The following is a 25,427-nucleotide window of genomic DNA, read 5'->3' as shown; positions in this document are numbered from 1 at the left end:
CAAATGAAGTGTTGCACGTATTGTGGGAGTCAGGAAGGCCAGCATCGATTTCACAAGTGAAGAGTACACGCAACACCCCAGCACAGCTACACTAACTCAAGGAAGAGATGGGCAGGAAACAGCATCCTCCCTCACTCCACAAGAAGTTTGGCTGTTGCACAGAAGTTGTACTGTAATGCAAAAGAGCATCAAGTAAGAGCTCTGGAGGTTTTTTTTCTCCCTTGGTAAAGTGAAGGTGGTGAAAAAATACTTCTGATGGAGATGGTCAGCACTTCAGAGAGTAACATTGGTAGTCATTTTCTAACCCAAAAAAGCAACCAAAACTTGTCTCCTTCCCTCCTCTACTCAGCTGAATGTCTAATGATGTGGCTGCTTTGAGGTTGAAACATAGATCAGAAATTTCCTTCTGTGATAGAAAGCAGTAAGTACTGTCATGGTACAGTATTTCCCCTGGATAAAGCTATTCCTTTGAACTTTTTCCCCTAAAAGGTCCTCTAAAAGTCTGGATTTAAAAATAGTATAGATAGCTAAATAAGAGCCAGAAAATGGCAGAAGAGAAAAAAAAAGAGAGGATGGACATGGCATAAACCTACACATTTTTCCCCCCTTCAGATATCAGCAGACCTCACTCTTCTCCTTATTTACTGCACTTACACCAAGCATGTTTGGTGTAAGTGCAGTAATTCCTGGGAAGCTCCAGCAGGACCTTCACAGGTTACACTGATTCTTTATCAGCACATCACAAGTTTCAGCTAAACCTGTAACTCCCCTCTCTGACCCCATGTTGTGCAATGGTCCAGGGACACCACCATGCTGGCTACCAGGGGCACATTAGGATTTCTTTTTTTTTAAATTTTTTTTTCTGGTTTGGACATACATCTGTAATTACTTAGATTCTGTAGCACAAGAATTGAGAACAATGAAAGAACTGCACACAGAAGAGGAGAAAAATGGACTTGTATCATCTAGCTGGTACAGAAGCACAGAGATGGCTCCACCACAGACGTGGCCTGCAGGAGTTACACACGAGGCAGGACCTGGCAAACAGGTCCTTGCTCTGGAATCCTGAGGCAGGAGCAGTTTTGAATGAGATGTGAGATGCATTCAGCCACAGCACTGACAGTCCATTGGACATGATGCTACAGCTAAGTTTGAGATACCTGAAAAAGAAATCTACTTCACCCCATCTTAGACCAGAAATACTGTTTTAGAAGGAGGTACTGGTGGGCAAAATGAACATCTTCCTTGTGAGTATGTCATGGCACCAGATAAAAAATTTGATTTCACTTTGCATTTATCCTCATCTGCCTACTTGCACATTCATGCTTTCCTTCAGCAACAAGATCCAACATCACAGTCAGTTACAGCAGCAAGACAAGGTTATTCACTGAAAAAGACCAGGGGGCACAGTCTGCCAACCACAACCCTCCTTCGGCAGAACCAGCATATTTCAGTGTGCTCAGGATTTTGCTTGTCATGGGTCTGGGGTCACTCCTTGCAGAGATATCAAGCTCAGGAACAGCCTTCTGCTGCTGCAGGGCAGCCCTGCACAAGAAGGAGCTTAATAGAACTGACAGGTACCTATCAGACAAAAAAACCTTTTAATATCGGGATTTTCCTTGCATGAACTTAGGTCCTTCTTAGTGAGGTCAATAAATATAGCACTCCATCCTGGTAACTTCAGGCATCATCTCTCATAAGAGAAAAAATTAAAACCAAACTATCTTCTCATCAGAAGGTTCTAATCTCTCCTTCTTTTGGGCAAGTCACTGAGTCTGGCAATTCTGGCTATAAATTTGCTACAAAAGCATGCTAAGAATTTCTATGTGGGGAAACCAGCATAAAGAAAGGTGACTTCATCAATCTCTTGTAGGCCTGGAGTCAAGTTGTAGGGGAAGCCTCCCTTTTTCTGCTTCTAGGGGAGCATAAGAGATGCCCAGTGAGCAAAAATCCCAATCAACCACACAAGCAGTCCCTCAGCAAGCCGCCCAGACACAAGCGACTGACTGTCTCAGAGTTCCACCACTGGAAGTCACCCTTGGATACTGCACTGGCATCAGCTGCAGCTCAGCAGTGGCCCTGCCTTCTGCTCGTCACACAGAGTAATGACCCGACCTGGCAGACGTGGCTCACAACACCTCTGGTCAGATGAGTCAGATGAGTGATTTATGCACTGCCCAAGGCCAGTATCTCTTGGTGTTTTTCCCATCTCATTTTTCACCTATCTTGCCAACTCTCCCCAATTCCAATCAATCGTAGGTTAAATAAATGTGGAATTACAGAACTGCATTCCCTCTCTTTTCACCCAAGTGTTTAACACAAGCAAAATGACACAAAAAAGGTAATGCTGCTAGCAGGTATTGCTCCCATTGTGCAGGACTATGTTATCTTTCCTACTATCATCAAAATCACCCCGTAGCACACTGCTTGGAAAATTATTGGTAATGGGGAACAAGACCTCTTCCTTTCCACACAGAACCAGTCTGTAACCATCACTCCTGCCCTTCTGCTTGTAAGCAATATTATTTTCCCCCACCTGTCTTACAGTTTCTTTGTAGGTTGTAAACTCTTTGATATGGGGACTAAAGCTATGTGGGAATCCATGAAGTCTTAATCAGTTCTGAGACGTTCCACCCATGCAAATAAATGAATACTGAATCAAGGGATGAGACAGGAGGAGGAAAACCCATGTGCTTTACCATTTTGTTTCCCCAGCTGACAACTGTACATATTACTACATCTCTACAAGGGAAACTACACTTGGAAATTTGGACTGCAGAGAATTTGCCAGATCTATAGAGCAATAAGTTGTCTATAGTGCAAACAAATATTGATGTATGTACTTAAAAACAAGGTAAATATACCAAAGAGGCATCTCTGTGATGGCACTTGGATACCTAAGTACATAACAACAACAAAAGCCCAGATGTTCTAATACAACCATACAACCACTTAAATCCATGGCTCTGAAATTAGAAGCTCCTATATAGCTTGGCTATCTATTTTTATCTCCTGAGAAAAATTCATTTGTCATACTACTACTATTACTAAAAAAACAAAAAGCTGTAACAATTCTTGATAATGCTTAAAGCAAGCTAGAAAATCTTTCTCAATTCTGATTTCCTCCCACTACTTAAGCATCCTAGTAGCTGTAGTGTGTGTTGTGCCACATTTGTAGGTCACAGATACTCCACAGTTCCTGCCCAAGTGCCTTCAGTCAGCTTGCCCCCGATGCTGTAATCCTTTCCAAGCTCCTGGGACACGGTCAGCACTCACCTGTGCATGTTTCCATTGGTGGTGAAGGACTGTCCACATACGGAACATTTATAAGGCCTTTCACCTGAGTGCACCAGCATGTGGCGATCAAGGGAGCTCGCTGAGCTCAGAGACTTTCCACAGATGCTGCAGGAATGGTCTGTCCCTCCAGTGTCAGTGTTATGCTGGAGAAAGCAATGATTTTTTTTCATTGAACGCCCCTTGTGAAGTGCCAGTAAAATATCAGCAAGAAATATAAACAAATTAAGCAGCTCTAAAGAGCCACTTGGCACAATACCTTATATGAAGGTGTGCCCCGTAGATACCTCTCCTCCCCAGCCCTCCTCCCTCAACTCCAGCCCCCCTCCTCCCCCCTCACCTTTAACCCCTTAATGCACCAGCACAAGTAGCTGTTTCACACAGCCTGCAATGCAGCATTTCTGCTGGGTCTGCAGCAAAAGAAGATACACAGGGACTCAGCAACAACCCATCAGACAAATGGTACCTTGGGATACTTTAAGCTGTGCAGTGGTTTGGGGTTGTATGAGTGGTAAGGAAATTATGAACTTCACAGCAGAAGACGGACACTTAAAAACACTCTTTCAAGATACTAGTTTTAAGCTTACTGCATAGCAAGACAACAAAACTAAACTGCTTCTGAGTGTACATGCAGACTTCTACGGCCATAAGAATGCATTACAAGGTCAAGTTATGGTCGTTAGCTACTGTGCTATATGTACCACTCTTTCTTACTTGTATTCAGAGATTTGAAGATTTCTGCACATACAAAAAAACCAACAAACCCTAAAGCATCAGGTGAGTAAGAAAAAAATAATTAAGAAACAGTTACAGTACAGGAGGAAAAACGGAAATAATAAGTATCTAGTGAAGCCAGTCACCAACCACACCTTAGCATCCAAAGCAGAACCTTCTGCTAGAGAAAAGGACAAACCTTTTCTTATTAAGTATGCATATATTTCAAGAGGATCAAGAACAGGTCTGTAGCTGACAAAAAAGTGCACTATCCAGTTAAAAAAAAAAAAAAAGAAAAAAAAAAGAAAAAAAAAAAGAAAGAAAAGAAGCCTCTCAAAACTGCTGTATCCTGTGAAAGACTGAGAGGCTCTCCTACACTGCATTGATTTCAAAATTATGTCTTCCTGCTTCTTAATTTGCATGACCAGTAAAAAGATCTGTACTCAAACAGGATAATAAGACAGGACTTAGGCCTCATGATGGAAGTGCTTTTCCGGATCCTTAGGATACCTTAAGCTATGCAGAACAGGATACACATCCTTGTTTGAGCCACTGGGTGGGAGGTAGAACGCCAGGCGAGGAAGGGAGGAAAATCACCCACCTCAGGGTTAGGTTTGTGGGGTGTGCTTTTTGAAGAAAATGCAAGGTAAAGCTAAAATAAAAGCAAAACAATGGAAGCATTTCATTGGCTTACACGTGGAATTGTTTTTCACCACTGCAAAATGCAACCTGGCAAATGAAAACCTCTTAATAAAAGTAAGAAATCAAGAGCTGATACTCTGCATACCTGACGAATGTGCATAGTTAGCTGGTGCTGTGTAGTGCAAATCTTTTCACACAGAGGACAGGTATAGGAAGACTTCTCTTCTTTTGTTTCCTGTGGACAAGAGAACAAAACAATCAGAAGGAATATCAATGTAAAAGGAGTAGAAAGCTGTCAGTGATGAGGGTGGAAAAACAATCCAACAGTAGGCCACTGCTAACAGAATAACTTGCATTTATGCATTTCTCATCTGACAGATCCCTCAAGCAAGTTTCATAAACTTCTGAATTTATAAACAAACAGGGGTGATTTTAACTATCACAGAAGTACAGCAGCCATTTTAACAGCACACAGATACTCAGCAGTAGCAGTTTAGAACAGGAAGTGAAGGCAATTGCAAGGAGTTCAAACTGCCAGGAGAAATTTAGCTGACCAGAAAGCAATTCCTGGAACATCATCAGAATATACAGGCAAACATCATTATTCTTCCCAAAGATTTTTAATAGCACAAGTTGTCAGAACTTCAGATTTTCCACCCCATCTTGAGGCAAAGCACTATCTTGGTGCCCTTTTGCAGGGGCTGCATGTTCTGCTCCATGGCTGACTCAGAAGGAAGAGTGGCATTTACTGAATCATCAGCACCATTTCCTTTAGCATCCTGTGTTTCTGCTGGAAGCATCCCATCTGGGCACACCAGCCAGGCCCCACCCTTCTGAAGCTCGCAAGATCTGATGAGATCATAGCAAGAAAGAGGTGACAATGCAGGAGTGTACGTGACTCCAAAGGAACACATTATGAATCCCATCATTCTCCACCCAGGTGAGAATCAGGAGTAACCACGGTCAAACCACGAGTACAAACACTGAAGCCAACCAGAGAGCTCAACCTGATTTAAGTATGCCCTTGAGACACTGAGCAAAGCCACCACTCTTCCAGCTGAAGATGAAATGGCACTCTTGCAGGAACCAAAGCTGTTTGCCTCAGTTTGTCTATGAGGATGGCTACTGGATGATATAAAGGGCATTTTCACAACCTCACCAGGAAGCCAGGAATGGCTTACGCACCAATGCCTGTATATTAAAAGGAAAATGATTTGGCACTCAAAATTAAACCTCAGCTTTCCATTGGAATGATGAACACCTCTAGTTACAAGACAGTACAAAACCCATCTCTGCTGAGATGGGAATGCATAATTTTAATGCCAAGTGACATTTCCTACTGAAGTTCTTTGCTGGCCATCTTAAGTATCATTAGTAAAAGCTTGAAAACAAGCAAAAAGCAGAACCCATTCTCAGCAGCTCTTTAGCTGCAAGTTGAGGGATATGAGTGTGTCTACAAATTTCCTCTGTCCACACAATTCTCTTCCCTCAGTGATATTCCAAAGTCATCAACTCAGAAGCAATCATTTCCAGGTTGTCAGACACAAGTATTCACAAAGAACATTGAAAATGACTAACCCAAGTCTCTGTGACAAATTCCTTGGAACATTAGGATGGCAAGATGCTGAAAAAGTGTTAGAGAAAGCTCTTTTTTGTGTCTCAATAAAGCACTATCCCCTCCTGCATGATTCAGGGAACTATTTTAGAGAGTCCCTATATTACATTTTGTTTTCAAAAACAGGGCCATAATAATTTTGCAGTAACTTCTGCAACCTGTGGACATGAAGAGCTATTTCACTATTTTGCCTGAAGAAAACAAGTCTTGAGACTTTGTTTCTAAAATGAAAGGATTAAGTTCTCCCACTTCTCCTCACTCTTTCCCTTGTACTTGTTTTTCCAATTATGTTTCAACCTCGACATCCCAAAGGTAATCACAGCAGGCCACACATACAGGCCAAGGTCTAACATACTAGCACTTTCAAAACATTAGAAAGAAAGCAAGAAAGGCTGCCATTATGAAGTCTGAACACTCAAAGAAAATTGAAATGCATCATCTCAGTGCCCCTCCCCCATTTTTTATATACAAACATGTAAGTCACAAACATTCATTTCATCCTACTTATACAACCTTAATTTTACTATATGTAACCTGACCGTGGAGTAATGTTCAGCTCCAATTATACTGCACCCTGTTAAAACCTGGCCCAAGACAGAGAACAAACACACTGTGCTGTGAGGAAAACCCCTGCATATGTGCTGACAGTTTAGATGATGTTTAATCCCCAGGCTATATCTGAAAAATTATCAACCCACTACTGATTTTTTGCCCCCCCTCCTCTTAAACGAGTGCTGCAGTTCTACATGATGCACTTGATGATTTCAAAGCCTGCTTTCCAGACTGCCTTCTCTTCAAATCAGCAAATTAACAGAAGATAATTACTGGTTCACCTTGAAGCAAAGATCAGAAACACACTATAGCTCAGCCAGAGCTGATTAGTATTGAATCTGAGGTTTATTATTAACTAAAACCCAAACTTTCTCCAGTGGTCAGACTGGCTACATGCTGCATACCTTAACACGGCTCAAGCAAATCCATTCACTAACCCAATCCAGACCAAAAAACATTAGCATCCCTACTGTAAGAGTACCCCCATTCACCAGTTTAAAACACAGCACTCAGCTGTGCCCACCAGAGCCAAGCTGGTGAAAACACAGATCTTGAACTGAAAGATAAAGTTAGCAGCTCATTTGTCAGCTACTCTCCCTTTAGTAAGTCAATCTGGCACAACTGCTCTGCATTCAACTGATGGCAAATGCTTTTGGAGTTGTGCATTAAGTCTGTCTGCTTTTCTCTAGCCCAAAAAACACCTCTGTCACACTTTTTATTTTCTTCAAGAGCAAAGCAAATCAGAAGTTAAAATACATGCAAGCTGATGTGAGAACATGCTTATTAGACTATGGGTAGATGGCAGCCAAGATGCAGTCAGCATTATAAAGGGAACCATAGACTTTAGGACAAAGGTTCAGGGCAAAATGTTTCACTGCCAACTCATGAGAAACAGCAGTCAGACCCAGCAAATCAGCTGTTATTATCCTTGAAATTATACTAAGGGGTATATTCTGAGCAGAATCTGAGATCCCTGTACTGCTACACACTAAAACAATGAAGTGCTTTCATTCTGCTACGGTGAAAGTGGAAATTCTCTGTATTAGAGCATGCTAACAAGATTGATACCCACTTAGTATTTCACATCTCACTTCTATTTTCTCAGTAATGTAGCCATTTGCCCCTCTGGCCTCAACAATCTTTCAGCCTAAAGACAAATAGGCTATTTACTATGTTTTCAATGTATTTGTTTATTTTTATGCTGTAAGAATCCCTCTTAATCCCGTCACATTTACTCTAGAGCTTCCTTTGATTCGATGCCCACTGAAATACCAGGCGGAATAAAGGTCACCAACACTAATAAACTTCCCTGAAGCCAGACCACATGGGGCACCGGTGGACAGCTGTGAAACAGCACTGCCCTGAAACTGCTCTGGACTCCAGGGCCTCCTTCACATGATGCAGTCAGGGAACCAGGGAAGCCCCTAAGTGAGAACATTGTAAATAAACCTTAGAGCCAGGTGCTAGACAGCAGAATCCCACAAACACAGCTGTCTGTATACTGCCCATTCCTCATTTAAAGATGTCCATTTACAGCTAATGGCTTTCAACTCCTTTCATGTTAAAAAATCCAAGACAAGTCCTAAGTCTGTCAACTGGGCAGCTACTCAGCAAGCTATTAATAAACTACTATAGGAACATCACATGAGTCATGCCTCTCAATCTTTCTGGTCCCTGTTACATCTTGATTCGTTTACAAAGTCTCTGTGCTTCACCTCAAGCTCTAAAGTCAAATGACCACAGAGATCTGGGGGTTTTCTTGATATTCTGCAGCACCTTCTTTGGTGCAGCTTGGCCCAGCAGTAGAAAAACAAGGATATAAATAACCACAGCTTAACTGATACAACTCTCTGCTTTCACTTGTTTAGATCAATACTGCTATCAGCTGGTGCCATCAACTGGTACCTGGAAAAAACCTGATAAAAGCTACATATATTTACTCTGCAAAACTCACACAAGGCACTCTGCAATAGCTCTTCAGGCTTTCATTAACAAAAAGTTAAGGGCACCTTACACTACACATACGAACTGAGCATCCCAATGAATGTTTTGTTCTACCTTTAACCATAAATCACCTGAATCTTCTGCAGGGCAACTACACATCTCATGAATTTATGTGAATGCAAGAGCCTAGAGAAAGGATGCAGCAGGACAAAATGGCAATTCTTAGGTGACTTCGTTGCTGCTAGGGGCATCTGCTAGACCAGCTCACCACTGCATGGCCCTGGAGCTCGCCCTCAAATGCTTTATGTTTCAATCCAAGCAAGTGGACCCTTCTGATTCCCAGTTTTCTAAGTTATGGTTTGGAGAGATACCAGAAAACATACACAGAGGAACAATGGCAGAGGCGAGAAACAACCACTAAGGGGAAAAAAGGCAAAACAATCAAAGAAACGTAAATTACATCTTATCACTTTCCAGGCAGCTGCTTGTCTCCCCTTTGCCCTCCCTGCATCTGTGTTTACGTACCTGGTTCCTCCTGCCAATCCGATTCGGTGCAGGAGACTTTGAGGGGGATTTGACATTTTGAGAATTCCCGCTGTTTTCAGCAATTTTCCCCACATTCATTACTGCTGACATCATGGCATCGATGGAGGACAAGTCTGCTCCGTCCAAACTGTTCGGGGAACTTGGTGATACCTTGTAGCTGTTTAAGCTTTCCAGCTGCTTCTCTGGAATTAAAAACAAAAACACACACAGGAGTTCCTAGGCCATTTTAAAAAAATCCAAACATCCCATAGTACTTTCAGCTGCCTGTAACTCACATCACACTCTGCTGGATCATCATGGAGCACAGGCAACAGGCTATAACAACTGGAGTTCTTATAACAGGACAAGCTTCTCATATTGGAATGCATACGACAAAGTGTAGATTTTTCTCGTAGGACATTCCCATTTTCTTCATTTTCAACCTTAATTCAATATGGAGCTTATAGAGTGATTTACTTTACATTTCTCTTCCTGTGAAATGGTATTTGTGATCACCATGAACTAGTAGAGCAGTACTGACGAATGCAGACTCTGGCAAGCACAATCATTAAGCAGGCATGAGTTTTAGACAGGACTGCACAACTAAGGCATTAGTAACACAGTGTAGGGTACTGGGTTCTCTTTTAAGCGTGGTTTAAGCCAGCTCTGTATACAGAATAAGCCAAAGTAGAAAAATCCAATCAAAACAAACCCCTGTATCCCTCCTGTTGCCTCTTTACTGCCATAGATGGCACATATGTGATTTTGGTACACCAAGCCATACTAGTCCATGGAGATTATGTGTTACATACATGACTAATGTCACAGCTAAAGCTGTCAAGGTTCAAACTTCTCCATCATATGCTGTAAGTAGCAGGAATGCTCCTATCTCAGATACCAAACTCAAAATACACCTAAAATCTCATGTCTGGCTTCCTAACATACAGACATGTCAAATACACAGGAAAGGCCTTCTATTTTTCTCTTTACAAGTTTGAAAAGGAAGATGCTTTCAAATTCAACATGCTTTCCCCCCTCAAGGAGTCTCCCTAACAAACAGGAACGCCCTGCAAGTCTGCTCTGTCACTTCTGGTGGAAAGCACAGAATCTTAATATGTGTTGTGAGAAAGTCACTGCAACAGAGGAGTATATGAGGGTGAACAAGGAGGAACACGTTTGTCTGTGAACATTTGATCTCTGCATAATACTGCCTTTGGAACATAAGTCTGAGGATTATAAACAGGTGGTTTTTTGAGGCTCAGTTATGTGGTGCCAAGTTACTGTGAGCCAAGAAAATCTTAGTTTGGAAGCCTGCAGTGGTAGCTAAGAATTCATGTGCCCATGCTTCTGTTCAACCTATTTTATACTTATCAGACAGATAAAAGTTAGGGATGGGAAAAGAAATGTATGCACCAGTGCTTCTGCTCAATGTATCTTATACTCTTCACACAATAAGGTGCATGGATGGGTGAGAAATGCTTCTACATTCTTAATCAATGCCGTAATTTAGAGTCACAGAGGTAGTGGAACCAGTTACCTTCATCTTTCTCCCCTGACTGACTGTGGCCCTCTTCTGGGTTGCTGGTCTCCTCACTTGGTGTAGTATGTACAGTTGCGTCTGGCTCTTCAGCCTCTTCTTCAGCAGCACCCTCTAGCACTACATGAGGGAGAAGGAAAAAAGAGAAAGGGAGTAAGCTTTTATGGAAGCCACTTTAGGAAAGTAAGACTACAGCCCTTTATTCTGAGGGCTCCCCTGACTACCAGATAGGTCTGATGACAGAAGCACACCAGCAGTGTCAGTGTGGCCAAGAGCCCACTCTCATGATTGCCCAGGCTGCGAGATGCTGCTGCTGCTTCCACCAGTGGCAAAACCTGGGCAAACAAAACCCCTGCCAGCTTGGTCTACAGCATTAAGCCAGCAAAAACCAAGGAAGAGAGAGCAAGCTAGCCTATCACTGACAGTAGTGACATTTGATTAAGAAGTTGGAAGAATATTCTGCACCTAGAGAATTTAGGTGATTCAATTTCATACATCAACTGCTCCCCTCTTCTCCTCTTGGAAGATTAAGGTTTACTCCAATACATGAATTCATGGTGGCCACCTTCTTCCCTCTAGCAGTGGTGAAATTACTACAGAGGTTTCTGGGACCCCATTTGGTACATTCCTCAGATCCACTGCCCAAGGTTCCCACGTGAGTTGAAGACGTAAGTAACCACTGTATGTACCAACAGAATTCCTCCACACCCCTTTTTGAAACCACAAACTTATCATGCAATCACCGGGGTTTAAGGAAGGGTGCCTGTTCTCTCTGGGGAATGACAGAGCAGTTAAACATCATTTTTGGAAGTGATGGGGAATGATCAACACATGAGAAACAGAAGTTCTCTGCCCACAGCACTCATGGCTATAGGTTCTGGAAAAGATTATTTGTAATATGAAAAACAACTGATATGTCTTTAATAGAGAAGTACACCTTCATAACCCTACAAGCAAAATGTTTATTGCATTATGAAAACAAACACACTGTGGACATTTCACCATCTCAGATTTACAAATCACAACCAGTAAGCTCCATACAGGTTTTCCTTTCATCAAGAGAACAGAGACAACTGGCTTCAAACCACAGTTAACGGGGTTTCTTCCTTTTTTAAAAAATTATATTCTCTAGGATGTCAGGCAAATCAGTCATGCAATACATCTTCAAATGCTATTTGAACAGCAACAGCATTTGAAAATAATAAATGACTATGTTACCAACTGCCAACAGTTTGGAGCACCCAAGAAACGGCAGGCAAAATGAAAGTCCCCACCTTGTCTCACGTGGTTCCTCATTTCACACCATGCCAGACAAAGCAATGGATTCAACCCCCCTACATTTAGCTGCTGACCTTGTAAAGAGCGTCTCACAGATGATCTGGCACAGCAAGCCACTGCAGTCAAGAGACAAAACCTGGGACATGACTAAGCCCAGGTAGCATAAGGCTCAGGAACACATCAACCTCTTAACAAACACTGCTTTCCATCTGCACCTTCAAAACCAGAAAAGCAGACTATCCTGAACAACTCAAAATAACTTTTCCCTAATTATTTTTGTACTTTTCTGTTAAGAAGAAAACACTAGTGATCCCTGTGGCACAGGGATTTCTTGCTCCAAGGTGAGGCCAAGCACCCATCCTTCTGTGTTTTCTCCAGTAATTATGGGAGCCATTTATTTATTTGGCTTTATTTTAACTGTTGTAACTGCTGTAACTTTTCTGTTATTTTGTTTGTTTTTAAAAAAGGTCCATCTCATCCAAGAGCAACATAATTATTTCTTTCCCCCCTGCCTCTATCTTATTTTAATCACTTACATGGTAACTTACTTTTGAGTAGAATAAGCAACAGAATTATTTTCAAGATTGGCCTAAATTTAAACCTGCTTGCTCTATCTGCTTAGCACTACTAAAAATAAGGACCAGTTGAAACTATTTGGAGGCATTTCTGTTAAAAAAGGTGCTTTAGTCCTTAACCTCCCCCCACCAAACAAACAAAATACACAATTCCTTCCAAAATACACATATTCATTCCTCTTCCAGTCAATGCCTAGCACATTAATGTCACCACTGATACATCCTGGAAAAAAAATCTATTGTGTAACTGTGAAGACTCCTGTGTTTGCCAAGGTAACTTGAAGACAGCTTAGTAGCTTCCCAGAGAACTACAGTCAGAATTCCTAGTGATGCTTTCAGCAACACTGAAAATGGGAAATGCATAGAGAGAGCCTGCAGAACAGGCAGGCATATATGCACATTAAAAAAACCCTACTTACTGTTTCAGAAAAACCTACAAACTTGCTCTCTGTTTTTGTTTTTTTGTTTTTTTGAGGAAAACTATGTATTATACTATTACAGCCTTTCATAGTTTCTATGAACCAACAGTTATTTTTCTTTTCTGAATCTAAGTATCTTCCTCCAAATGCAAGCAAATCTACGCTGTCAGAGATCTTGTCCCTACAACCATTTTCCGCACATTAAAAATTTCCAATTTTGAAAGCAATCTAGAGATCATAAGTGAACTGCTGCTGCATGCTTTTATTTACCTATGTATTTTCCACTCTTGCATGAAACAAAAATGCACCACTGAAACAAAGACAACTGCATGAGCAGGACACACTGATTTCAGAAGCATAACTTTCTATTTGCAATAGGATATAGAAACAATAAGAACGCTGGGCCAAATCACTCCTTCCTGTGGGAAAACCCGTGGCAGAGCGCCTTTAGGCAGGAACATACTGAGAGATTTCTCTTGCAGCCTTGTTGGGGTTTTTTTTTGCTTTGGGCTGGTTTGGTTTTTTTGTTTTTTTCTTTTCCCCTCTTCAAAAAAACCGCATCACTGAGGATGGAGAAGTGTTGGGATTTTCTTCCACAGCACCTATGAAACTCAGGGAATCAGACAGGCAGCAGCCAGCACAGATGCCCTATGCCATACTGCCTTCAGGACTGTAAACCCTCCCAGCTCACACCAAATGCCCCAGCGTGGAGGTTGTGCTGACAGAGCCTCCTTCCTCCCTCTCCCCAAAAGAAAACAAAGACCTCCAGGAAAAAGGATAAACAGGAAATAAGCTGAGAAACAGAGCAGCCTCAGGTTGCATTCAACATCGGACCTAAGCCTCTAGGAAACAGGGAAGTGGTCACAAGCATTCAAGTCATCTTCTACTTTGAAGAAACCCCCCAGTGTCACATTCATCCTGTGTGAAAAGGAGGAAAAGCAGAGAGCAAGTGACTAAGCAAGAGCACTGACAAATGGTAGGGGGGACCAGACCAAACAAACAATGCAGCCCTCTCTGCACGGCCACACCAAGAGACCTGTCTTTTCTGCAGGAACGTGTTCCTTCCACTTGATGAGGTTGCTGACAACATGAAAATGGGGCAACTTCCATCCCACAGAGAGCCCTGAGGGGCCTATAGTTCCTGCCTCTGACAGAGGTCCACCCTGATGCCCCACACAACCAGCTAATGGGAGAGAGACTGCAAAAGCAGACCTTACCAAAAAAAAAAAACAAAGAAAAAGAAAAAAAGAAAAAAACCTTGTTGCTTCCCATTCAGTCTGTACAGGAAGACACTTGCTAGACCTATTTCCTCCTTTGGGATACAGTGTGACTCCACTGTATGTTAAAGCTGAGCCCATCAGCAGTTACTCTCCCCACCTTGCTTATGTGTATTTATTTGGGTTTTTTAATTTGTTTGTTTTAAGACCACTCTGAACAGCTACGGCTGCTTCTCCTTCTGGTGAAGAGCATCACGGATGAAGCAAAAAGGAGAACACAGGCCACAGGAGAAGGAAGAAGAAAGGAGAAAAAATGATGAGTCTTCAGAGTCACAGTCACTTGACTTGCAACTGAGGCGCAGCTACACAAGCACAGAGCAGCATGTCCCAGCCCCTGGGAGCTGGAACAAGTCTCTGTTCCAGATTGCTCCAGTCTTTGCACATGAGCTCTCCCTTTGGAATAGATAGGAAGAAATGCACAATACAGGCAAGAAGGGGGAAAACCTGGTACACATAGCACAAAGCTGCTTATTGTTCTGCCTTCCGAAAAAATTCCACATTAATGTTAAAAGTAGAAGCCATGCACTAATTGGGCCAGGGAAAGATTAACAGTCTTAGCCAAATAGTTTTACTGGTTTCATTAAACATACTGTAGTATTTAGTACAGAACACAGTGGGGGAGAAGAAACAGGGAAAAGAAACGACAGGTTTAGGAATGTGCAACCCCCCTCCTCCCTTTCAAACCACTTTTTCCCATGAGGTCCAAACAGGAATCCTGAGCCTTCTTCATCATTTCCATCTTAGCAACACTAGTAGCTTAGTCAAGGCTTTCCCACTGTTTTTTTCTAAGTGGCACAGAAAAAACCCCAAGGATCATTTAAATGAAGGCCAGACCTGCTAGTATACAAATTTAGACAAGAACAGAACTTCAAAGAGAGATATCGCATTTGAATAAACAAAGTTTACTGTTTACCCTTGAGACTGCAATACCTAAGAATCGCTACACTGTGCTCCAAACTGCTTCTGGTGCTCTGCTCTCCTTCCAGGCTTCTACGCAGAGGAGTGGACTTTACTCCCGGAGCGCAAGGCAACGCTCCCAAGCACAAATGGTCACTCCCACCCCAAAAGAGATGCGCACTATCACCCGCACTACCTTTTGGACATAACTTTCCAGCAAAGCTGGCAGGAAGGAAAAAAGGTGAAAAGGCATTGTGTGGGAAGAAAAAAGGGTTAACACTATTCAAAGCACTGCCTCAAGGCAAAGGAAAACCAAATGAACAAAGTTTTCCCAACTGACCTTTTTTAATACCAACTCTGCCCTTGCTACTGAAGTGTTGGTGCTGACTCCACACCACAGCAATAGAAAATTACACTGGGAGCGTCACCTCACCATCACCGCTGCTAGAACACCAGGACAGAGCAGCCCATGGGGAAAGCAAGACAAGCACAGAAAGAGGAGTATCTTCTTGGGAAGCATCATGGGAGTATCTGGTGGCTGCTCTTTTACTTAACAGTAAAAACTAAGAATGCTACCCCAAAGCTTTTGAACTTGCACCTGTAAATAACATTTTCGTCTACAAAAAATCCAAACCAAACCAAACACAAAAACAACAACCAAAAGGAGTAACGTCTATTGAAGGGTAGTCTCTGAGCACCAAAGAAGACAGACTCTTCTTCTATAAACTCTCTGAGCTATTAGTGAAACCATCATTTTACCTGTGTTAGTGCAGGTATAATACTTTGCCTCTTGAAATAACCCTGTGAGTCTACAACATCCGTATGTCTAACTTGTACACAGACAGATACACTCAGACATGGAATAAACAAGTGAACCACATGCTCATGGACATGCCTTAAAACTGAGTTATGGAGGATCTTCTGGTGGGAGTGGGACAGGGCAAGAAGCACTAAACAAGAACAAGATGGTCCCTGTATTTCTATTCTAGACTATTTTGCATTCTTTTACTGTAACATCTAACAGGCTAAATTTTAAATATTCAAACATATTTACTCCTCCTGTTTTATTTGCTTGCAAGCATGATGGGATACATGTGCACATTTAGTTTCCATGCAGCTTCTAAAAATCCCTTTTTGGTGACTTATGGACTAGTAATGCTCCTCAGGACTTTGGCTCAGATGACCAGAAGCTTCTCTCCATAAAGCATACCAGAATTTAAACTTAGCTAATGCCTTTAGTGAACAACTCTGAATCACCATGATACTCTGGTGTTACATTGGTGCAATACACTGAAAACAAGGAAGCTGTACTAATATAACAATGAGACACCATAGGGACAAAGCAGGGGTTTCCTGGGTGAAATTCACCTTTACGGTCCGACCGGTTTACAGCAGCGCACACAGCTACCGGGCAGCCTTAATACAAAATGAATCCATGCCCATCCTCTTGGCCCTGTGCTCCATTTGTTAACTTGAAGAGGGAAGCCACGTTTGCACCTTTCGCAAGCGCTGTGTGCTGTGGGAACAGCCTTCATGCAGGAGCCTGTGGTCATGCTCAGCTAGAAAAGAGAACTCAGGCAAAAGCTGCTCCGGCACCAAGAGCGAAAGCAAAACCTGACAGCCCCTTGGCTCCCAACAGGAAAGCCCAGCACACTTGGTGATCACCTCATGGAGTTTGATCTGAGCCTGCACTGAGTTCCTGACCAGCACTGCCCTTTCTGGGAACAGCAGTGCCACACAGAACAGACAGCACTGCAGGAACTGCAATAACCTATGGCTGCATTTAGGATCAGCAGCTGCTGATGAATTTTGAGACTTTTCTAATATCTTAGCATTCTTTCCCCTGACCAAAGACATATCTGTGAGCTGCTCCTCATCTTTGCTGTTTGTATCAGCTTATTGGTGAGTACCTGGCCCTCCAGGAAGTCTTTGTCACAAAACAGCAGTTAGCTTCAAGAGCTTGCTCAAGCAAAAAGGATACTGAGATTTGAAGACAGCTTAAAAACCTGGGACTGTTAACACCACATTCAGGCAACAAAATGAAGTCAGGGCAGCAGGAGAGTAAAACAAGTGGCTCTAAGCAGACATCCATCCATTCCTTCCCATGCTGACAATTGCAAACACCCCTCCATCCTCATCCTTGCCTGCCTGCACAGCTGTGAGGAGGCCAGTGGGAAGGGAGTCTGGCTTCCCCCAGTCACTGGGAATCACGGCAAGGCAGGGGAAACATGGAACACAACAGGCCTTGGGCTTTACCCAGCACATCCCCTCCCCTGCGCCCTCCCCACTGGCTGAGGAAGGACACAAAAGCAATACTGTCTGTCCTTATAAGCTCTGCTTTGCATGTGTTCAGGGAGTGGGGACAGCTGTGCGGACGGCTCGCAGAGTTCCAGGAAGTCAATGTGTTTCTTGGCTTTAACTGCAGTTTGTTTGCCTTAGATGAAGTGGCGACCCGAGAAAGTCCCTTCACATCTCCCCTGGGCTGGCACTGGCTGTGGCAGGGCAGCACTCCTTGGGACATGGCCCGGGGTCTCTCCCCACACTATCAATCTTCCCTAGTCCGGTTGCTGCATCTCTCACTCGGGCCAGCGCTGGCTCACATCCCACTGGGCAAGGGGACAGCCTTGGAATATGGTGTGGGAGAGGGCAGGAGCAGAGCAGAGCCAGAGATTGGAGGGAGTGGGCCGTGAAGGCAGGATGGAAGTATCTTGCAAAGGCAGGACAGGTCAGGCAAGTGGCATCACACTGCCTGGCAAAACCACTGCCCACATGTCCCAAAGGAGCGCAGGATGAGGCAAGAGAGCAGAAGGGCAGGGGGAAGCTGAAGCAAGGACCAGTGGGCAACCACACCGTGCGTGTCTCCATGCCCAACAGGCCGAGGAAAGGGAGATGCAATGTCTGAGGGGAATCCCAGCAATCCTGGGGAAGCACAGCCCATGAAGACAAAACCTCATCTCCTGCTGCTGCTGCTATTTCAGACATGCAAGAGGGGATGAAGGATTGCAGAATGAGGAAAGAATCAAAATGTAGCTTTGCGTGTTTGTTGCTTGGGGTTTTTTTTCATTTTCATGTTGCCCTGACAAACCCATTTGACTTAACACCCTGGAGGGGACGTGGGGAGAGCAAAAGGTTAATGTCCCATCACCTGTATGCCTAAGCAAGAATCGTGCTGAGAGAATGAGATATTTGTCCAAGATCCCAATGGGTGAGCTAGATGGAAAACATTTCTGAGTAACAGAGAAGTAAAGAGACCTCCCCTTCGAATACTCCAAGTTACAGCACCTCTCAGCTCTGACTGAGGAGAGGCTGCAGGCACGCAGGGCAGGCGAAGCGGGACGCCGGGCTCAGCTGGGTAGCTGTGACGGAGATGCTGACATCCCCGACAATATATGGCCAGTCTAAACCACGGGATATCTTGTCCTTTTAAGGTGGGCCAAGAGCAAGCATCTGTGCTGCAGCAGCAGCAGCAGAGCCCCAGCCTGCCATCAATAGCCCCTGGTGTCACTGAAAAAACAGGGACTCCTGTGCCATACCAACTGGCTGTGCAGATGCCTGGGCACCCACCCCGAGAGGAGACAATCCGTCTGGTTGTTCCTCTGCACAGCACCACGGAAACAAGGAGGCGCATTAGTAACAGGAGGAAGAAAGCCACGAAACCATGCGGCCAGGCTGCTCCCTGGCAATTGCTGCCTGCAGCTGTTGGGAAGGGAGGCAGGGAGGGAGGGAGGGAAGGAGGGCCTGTCCCTGTCCCCATCTCTGTCCCTCACCCTGATGGCCAGCAGCTCAGCCAAGGGCAGCCTTGGAGCCAGCACTCGAGGTGAAGGTTTAAAGCAAATCTCTGGAGGGAGAAACATTTCACCTCCTCACACTTGCTCTTTACATGTAGTCAGAGCTGTGTGCGTGTGCAGGATGGGTTCAGCAGTAATTACAGAGGCAGGATGAATCACACCGAGGAAGCGACAGAAAATTTCCTGTGCTAGTGCCCTGTTTCTTGTGCGGAGCTCTGGCTGCAACTCTGCTCCTCCAAGATGAGTATTTGAAGTTTCACAGAGGAACTGAATGCACACACAATTTTACAAAAATCATTCTGAAAATAGGATAAACCAGACCAGGAAAAAACTCCTCTTGGAGCAGCTATGTCCCACATGGTGTTTCACCACTCTAACTGCATCCATATGCTAGCAAACACAGGCAAGCCCAAGGGGGAGAGCATCAGTTTGCTTATGGCAGAGCTCCCAACTCATCCTTTGCAGCCCAACCACACTGTCTTTGCAGGAGATGCCAGCACACTCTCTCTGCTGGGAGCACTGTACCAGGTAGCTTGCCAAAACATTTTGTGTTTCACAAGATAACACAGCAAAATGAGAACAGAAAAAAATAGAAATTACAGGGATTTAAACCCATTTCCTGGTGGTAATGTTGTCAACCATCAAGATTTTATCATGAGCCTGTAAAATCTGATGGTGCCACATTACTGCACAAAATCTCCAAATTTTTAAGTAAAAATTCTAGTTTTTTGACTTTTGGAAAAAGGACAGACACATTACATGCTCAGCAAAATACAAAAAGTAAACTGAAGTAAACAGGTCAATTTTAAAGCCTCAAGTTTTTCAGGATAACCATGATCTCAAATGCTCAACCTGTAATTTTTTAACATACAGGAATAGCAACACAGTGTCCCTTCTCTACACAGTGCATTTTGTACTCTGAAACATACACCTTCCAAAACTAAAATGACTTTTTTAAAGAGAGAAAAGATTTGCAATATCTCAGCACGTTTCTAACATTTTATTTAAAAGCCAACACAACTGCACTTTAATGTTACTTAAAGATGGAAACCTACACCAAATTACCAAAATTTTTTGAAGCAGAAAGACATTCAACATGCAAATATTTTGCAAATAAAATGATTCAAGAGTTTGAAGCTTTTCTCACTGCTCTTTTCCAGGGAGCATGACTTGCTGACAGGATTAACTACTGCCAGGCTCACGAAGCTGGGAGACAGCTGCCACATGGCAGCCATTTATTACAAAGCTCCTCTCCTCTAAAGTTAGGAAAGAGGCAGACTGTTTCATCTGTGTTATCAGCAGGGTTCCTCTGCCCCACAGGCTTTAGTGACTAGGCTTTTTCTAAACAAACACCTCCTTTTCTCCCCCCACCTTGTTAGCATCATATCTTTCTGCATTCTGTTTCTGGTCAGCACAGAAACTATTCCCCCTATCACATCACAAACAACAACAACAACAACAAGATAACCAAAATAATTTAAAAAGTTCAGAAACACAAATCATATCCCTACCCCTTTCCCCCAGAAACAGATTTTTAAATTAGGGAGTTTTAGCTTGAGATTTTCAGGGAGGTAAGCACAAGCCACAGGGAGGGGAGAGAGAGAGATGCTGGAGCAAAGAGACTCAGAAGCATGCTGTACAGCCCTCCCTCTCCCATCCACCCTAGGAGGCACTTGTAATGTCAGCCTCCAGTTGCAGCATCCCAAGGGCCTACACAGCTTTTTCATCAGCAAGACAACTGGTAGCACTCTTTCTGAGCTTGTATCTCCACACCAAGCAGACTCTGCAGGCCCACAAACCAAAGCCAACATCTGCCCCCCACCACAACAGGCACAAGCAGATCTCAAGTCAACCAACTCCTACAGTGTGCTAAGGACCAGAACAGACATAAACCAACTATACAGTCTCCATGTGATATTAAGCATAGACAATCACCAGCTGACATTCTCCTGGAATTGTGAGCCAGAGTTAAAAGATACAAACTAGCTGTTTTAATTTTACCGGGGCTTATTGTAGATACATACTTGCCACAGATGCCAAAGTACCAAAGATCACTCAGACTGAGGTTTATTGCTTTGTCCAAGTGAAGGAGAAATCCAGCCTTCAGAAAAATAGCTCTCTCTTACCACCTATGAACAAGGTGCCACACGTTTTGTGAGCACACCCACTGGCTTAGACCAGCTGGCCAATAGCCTTTGGGCTTGTTTGCAGAGCTCTAAAATCTGAAATACAAAGTTTCTTTCTTGGTTTAGCCAGGTAAATGAATTACAGCAATAGACAGTGCTGGCAAGCCTCTCCAAGTTGAGATCTGCACAGGACAGACACTTGGAAAAATTTAAACAGCAGAGCTTCTTGCCAGTGGTACTCCTCAGTGTGAGTTTTCTTTCTATTCTGAAGTACACACAGTGCAAGTAACCTGTGGGAGGTGCTTCCAGCACGCTGACAAAATGAAACAGCATCTGTTCATTTTCATAAACTGCAACACACATGCAAAGAAAGGGCATAGGGATCTTGCTCATCAATTTCTTATGGAATTCAGTAGTCCTTCAGCTTTATCAGACAGTACAAGAAGCCTTCACAGGAACAATATATCACTATCTGACCCGAAAAGATACGTATTTTCAAAACAAGAACTGCATACACAGACACACACAAATCCCCCTTCATCCACAACCATATCCAGCTGCTGACTTTCCGAGTTCCTTGTACTACAGTCTATGCTCTGGGACTTTAAAAGCCTAGCAGGCATTTCTAAAGGATTTTACAAAGTACACAGGCCTGGCCTGTAAAAGCTCATGAGGAATCCACGGAGGTCATCGTGCAGCTTAGACAGTCTGCAAACAGCATAATCCACGTGCTGGTGAGGTAAGAAATGACCAAAGTCGGGTGGATAGGCCTGAAGACTTCTGCAGGGAATGTTTCCTCCAACAATGCTGTAAACCCTGGAGGAAATGCCTGCTGATCTTCAAAGCCCTTCAGTAGGAACAGCCTCAAGTTTCCTGAACATGAGCATTCTGGTTGCAAGGCCACAATCCTCTTAGGCATACAGAGAAAAATATAAAAACAAAGGAAAAAAAAAATTAAAATCCACTAAGGTTAATAACTGCAAATAACCGGCAAGACTGACCCTCTACTTTGCAACGAGCTGTCGGATCCATCCAGCAAAGTTTTGATGTTCCTCGGCACAACAGCCACACGGATCAAGCAGCAGCTTACACTCTCTGCAGCTTTCCTTTTTCTATTCCAGGCAGTCCTCCACACGTGCAGACTCCTGGACCGCAAGAGGCAGAGCTGTTCGGACTACGAGGGGATGCTACAGCTGTGGCTGCACAAGGTGTCCACCGTAACTATAGCAAGGCCACTGCAGTGTGCTGCACTGCCAGCAGAATTTTAGGTACAGCCTTCAGTTGCCTGACGGGTTTCACAGGCGACCATGAGTAAAGGGGAGTCTGGACACCTGCACACTGCAAAGAATTGCAGGAAGTTTATTTCAGGAACGCTGAGGAAAAAAAAAACAAACAAAACAGACAAAATTGTGAACAGGTTTCTTCAGTAAGTGAAGTTTCAAGTTGCTATTCTTCCAGCCAAAAACGTCTGCTGCTAGTCCAAAACCACCCTCTCCTTCCAAAAAACCAATTCCACTGCTAGTGCTTCACACATTTCCATGAAACAGATGATACAGACAATTCTTGAAACAATCCACATATGAAAAGGGAAATTAATTTCCTTCTGCTGACTCCACTGATATATATTTAACAAAAACAGCCTGGAACAAACTTGTATGAACTGTGTATAGGTTCAACCCAATTCTGGGGAAAGTAGTAGCTGCAAATAGAGAAAAATGAACAACAACAGCAACAAAAAGTGATCAAGTGGCCTGTGCACCCACCCCAATTTCTGCAGGAATAGAGCGAGAGTTTGCCAGTGGAAACTTGACTAATCACTTTCATATATGCACACATAGAGAAGCAACACTGAAATATCATAATCAGACCCATGATACTGAAAGTCACACTTCTTTTGAGGTGTGATGCTTCCACATTTACATTTTCTCAGAAATATAAACATACACGCCCACACAGCCACCTTCTTTTAATTCTAAGCATGAAATAATTTTGCTTTAAAGGTTTAAGCAGTACACACTAAGCATGAAATCATCTTGCTTTAAAGGTTTAAGCAGTACACACTGTAACAATATTTTTATTTACATCCATCTTGCTAACATCACTTAGAATATACTCTACAACCAGAAGTGAAGAAAACCTAAAGTATTTTAACAGAATCACAGAAGAAAAAAAAATCTGGTATTATTCACTGATTAGGTTACAGCTTTTTCAAGGAACAAACTATTATTTCTACCCAACTGACCAACTCAATCTTCCAAATTTCACACAAAAATTGTGCTCATTCAGAGCAGAAGTAAAGGACAAAGAAACCTCAACACGAGAACTCATATTTTCACTCAGATGCTAAATTGCAGGAGCTGTTTCCCACTTCTAGTTCAAAGACTACTGTTTTGTAGTAAGCTTTATACGCCTCATGGCACTCAACCATTCAATATAAAAAGATACAAGAGAAGAATTCAGGCAATCAGTAGCCATCTCAACCTGTACAGCAGACAAGCATGTCTTATGAATGAGTTAAAACAGGAAACTGAAAGGAGAATGCAAGCAAAACCACTGGTTAAATGAATTATTTTTTACTGTAAGGTGAAAAACTTTTAATCTACCCACTGTCACACATGGTAACATGTAACTATCATTCCACCAAAAATTAGAAGAGCCACCACCAGGTTTGTTTCACTCATTTCTTCATGTGGACTTCAAATGCAGTTTCTGAAGTGAGAAGATTTTGCCGTCCCTATCTACCAACAGCTGAAGACAGAAACTGGCCCCTTCCTTATCTGTTAGGGTCTGGCACGCCATGGGGCTATGCAGGTTGGCACTTTCATAAACATAAACACGTTCAGCATTTTCACACCAAACTTGAAACAATATTCAATACAAACCTGACATAAAAAACATGAGAGCTTACAGGTTCAAAAGATTCTCAGTAAATACACCTCTTTAAACTTCCTAAAATCTGTAAACACAGAGGATTTCTGAAATAGGAGGTCTTTAAAACAGCAGTAGGGAAGCTCCCCGATGGGTGGGGTTAATTGGGAGGGTTATCACACCTCTGGGGAAAGTCACAGGCTCTATCCTGGCAGTGTTTCATCCCTTCATATACCCAGGGGACTGATTAGTCCATGATAAGCAATTAGGCACCCTAGGGAGGACGGTTAACCGTCCCACCAAAACAAAAAGGCTGCACAAATGTAGGTTTCATTAGAATAAAGAAACACTATCTGCAGAACAGCAAAGTTGTGTTTATTCCCTTCTACTGGTACTTGCAAGTACTACATTTTGCCTACATATGGCACACACAGATCTCAGAAATCCCAAATTTGAGCACGTACTTGCTGCTAAATTGGTAACAAATGCTCTGAAGCATTTTCTTTCCCACTAGTGCTGTGATGCAGGAGAAAAGCAGGAGGGACAGAGGGGAAGAATACAGTAAATACTGATTAGAAGACTTGAACTAACAATCTCATTCATTTAAATTCTCTTCCTCATTGCTAAAATAGTCCCTAACCAAGGATTAGCTGCAGAAAGTGGGACCTCGAAAGGCTGTATATGGCTGAATGCTGATTAAATTTTAGAATGAGACTCCCAGTCAGCAGCAGACCCACCATTTACACGCCTTGCTCCTAAAAAAAAATTCTGGGAAGCTCCTGCTCGCTGTGGGGCTTGTGGTGAGGTATCTATGCATATCACAGTCCTACCCATGTTCAATCTTTATCTGTGATGAAGCAGAGGGACAAACTCATCTTTTGCCTGCCAGCTGATGTAAAAGCTCCAACACACCCCGATGGTGCTGTTCCTGACTTACATTAGGCTCAGTGAATTTCAAAGTACTTCGATGGCTTAAAATATGAAGGAATGCTTTTCAGTAAGACGACCCCCTGTCCTTTTCTGTTCTTTTATCTTTTTTTAACAGTTTGCCATCCAGTGATAGGAGGGAACCCCAGCTGCATAGCCTGAGCTTTTATCTTCTGCTGACCATGCAACAACACAAAGCTCAGTGCTGGATTTCCTGCTGCTTGCCGAAAGGGGCTGTTCAGCTTGTTTAAATATTACTTGCCTTGGGAGCCTTGGAGTTGTGCCCAAGCACTGTACTGTATCTTCCCAGCATCCATTTCAGCATGTACTTTAAAGGTCTTCAGGTTCCATGTACTATGCTCCCTCTCTGCTACAGGAGGAGCCTCATGACTCCAGAAAAGAAAATTCAGCTCCACCCTCTCTCCTCATTTTCACCACTAATCTCTCTG

At 43.2% G+C, this 25,427-nt stretch overlaps 1 protein-coding gene across 8 annotated transcripts in view; it reads right to left on the bottom strand.

The window, feature by feature from the left end:
- Window positions 1-25,427, bottom strand: part of RREB1 (ras responsive element binding protein 1) — a 133,591-nt gene that overhangs the window by 66,297 nt on the left and 41,867 nt on the right. For 4 of the 8 annotated variants that reach the window (XM_063401932.1, XM_063401943.1, XM_063401950.1 and 1 more), the window contains 5 exons: window positions 22,185-22,556; window positions 10,824-10,943; window positions 9,287-9,489; window positions 4,796-4,885; window positions 3,277-3,440 (listed from right to left, as the gene is read on the bottom strand). In XM_063401932.1, coding sequence (XP_063258002.1) covers window positions 3,277-3,440; window positions 4,796-4,885; window positions 9,287-9,489; window positions 10,824-10,943; window positions 22,185-22,215 — 608 coding nt within the window. In that variant the 5' untranslated portion in view covers window positions 22,216-22,556. The remainder of the gene's footprint in view (window positions 1-3,276; window positions 3,441-4,795; window positions 4,886-9,286; window positions 9,490-10,823; window positions 10,944-22,184; window positions 22,557-25,427) is intronic. The other 4 variants (XM_063401925.1, XM_063401985.1, XM_063401967.1 and 1 more) reach the window with 1 other exon arrangement.

The sequence above is a fragment of the Prinia subflava genome, chromosome 1 (genome assembly GCF_021018805.1).
Source record: "Prinia subflava isolate CZ2003 ecotype Zambia chromosome 1, Cam_Psub_1.2, whole genome shotgun sequence".
In the NCBI taxonomy this organism is placed as follows: Eukaryota; Metazoa; Chordata; class Aves; order Passeriformes; family Cisticolidae; genus Prinia; species Prinia subflava.
Note: the sequence above shows the minus strand (reverse complement) of the source record. Positions and strands in the feature narration are given on the sequence as shown.